Source organism: Otolemur garnettii, unplaced genomic scaffold (assembly GCF_000181295.1).
Source record: "Otolemur garnettii isolate 467f Iridium unplaced genomic scaffold, OtoGar3 scaffold00221, whole genome shotgun sequence".
NCBI classification, from domain to species: domain Eukaryota; kingdom Metazoa; phylum Chordata; class Mammalia; order Primates; family Galagidae; genus Otolemur; species Otolemur garnettii.
This window is the reverse complement of record NW_003852616.1, coordinates 1,682,680-1,683,866: the sequence shown is the minus strand read 5'-3', so window position 1 is coordinate 1,683,866 and position 1,187 is coordinate 1,682,680. Positions and strand designations below refer to the sequence as shown.

At 41.1% G+C, this 1,187-nt stretch overlaps 1 protein-coding gene across 5 annotated transcripts in view; it reads left to right on the top strand.

The window, feature by feature from the left end:
* The window catches only part of FNDC3A (fibronectin type III domain containing 3A), a 220,253-nt gene that overhangs the window by 175,201 nt on the left and 43,865 nt on the right, over positions 1-1,187 (top strand). For all 5 annotated transcript variants that reach the window (XM_023508068.1, XM_023508069.1, XM_023508067.1 and 2 more), the window contains one exon: positions 300-474. In XM_023508068.1, coding sequence (XP_023363836.1) covers positions 300-474 — 175 coding nt within the window. The remainder of the gene's footprint in view (positions 1-299; positions 475-1,187) is intronic.

The following is a 1,187-nucleotide window of genomic DNA, read 5'->3' as shown; positions in this document are numbered from 1 at the left end:
ATTGTTGTTTGGCGGGCCCGGGCTGGGGATTTGAACCCGCCACCTTAGGTGTACATGGCTGGCGCCTTAGCCGGATGAGCTATAGGCGCAGAGCCCAAAACTGTGTTTTTAAAAGAATACCAACTCACTTTTTAGTCTGACCTGGTTACTGTAAAGATATTATCAAATCCAAAATATACTAGTTGGTATAATTTGTTATAAAAAATTACATCCATTTCAAAAATATTTGTCAGAAAGCTTATTTTTTGCTGTAATAATATTTTTTTCTCTTCCTTTTTAAAAACTATTTGTTTCAACAGTGGTTTTAGTGAAGAAGTCTTGTATTACACCTCAGGTTGTGCCCCTTCTACACCAGCAAGTCCTGTGTTAACAAAGGCTGGAGTTACTTGGTTATCCTTACAATGGAGTAAACCCTCAGGAACACCATCAGATGAAGGAATTTCTTACATTTTAGAGATGGAAGAAGAAACTTCAGTAAGTATGAATATGTATTTTACACAGGTATTTAAAACATTTTAGTGTGGCATGAATTATAATACAGTAAATACTGCCACAAAATTAACCGCTCCTTTCCTAAGTCCTTTGGAGCTTTGGTTTCTTAAAGTTTCAGAGGAGTTACGAGTGACTTGGGAACTCAGTCTTTTGTTTTCTTGGTATGTGGAAGAGTGTTTTGTTTATTGTGGATGTTTGTATGTCTGTGCTGGGAATAACATAGATTACACTTTAAATATATCTGTTTGGGGTTACATAGGGAGAGGAGGCAACCACCACAGCCTTATACACTAAGCAGCACTAAAAGATGAGGGACTATTGTTACCTCCCTTCTCCAGTTATATTCATACCCAGCTTCCCAAACTGTCACAGAAAATTTTAAGAGTCTCAATGGAACTATATAGTGCAGCCTGAGGGCAGCACCCATAGCTCAGTGGGTAGGGTGCCGGCCACATGCCCTGGGGCTGGCGGGTTCAAACCTGGCCCCAGGCCTGCTAAAACAACCGTGACAACTGCAGCAACAACAACAACAACAAAAAATAGCTGGGCATTGTGGTGGGCATCTATAATCCCAGCTACTTGGGAGGCTGAGGCAAGAGAATCACTTAAGCCCAAGAGTGTGAGGTTGCTGTGAGCTGTGACACCATGGCACTCTACCCAAGGTGACAGCTTGAGACTCTGTCTCAAAAAAAAAA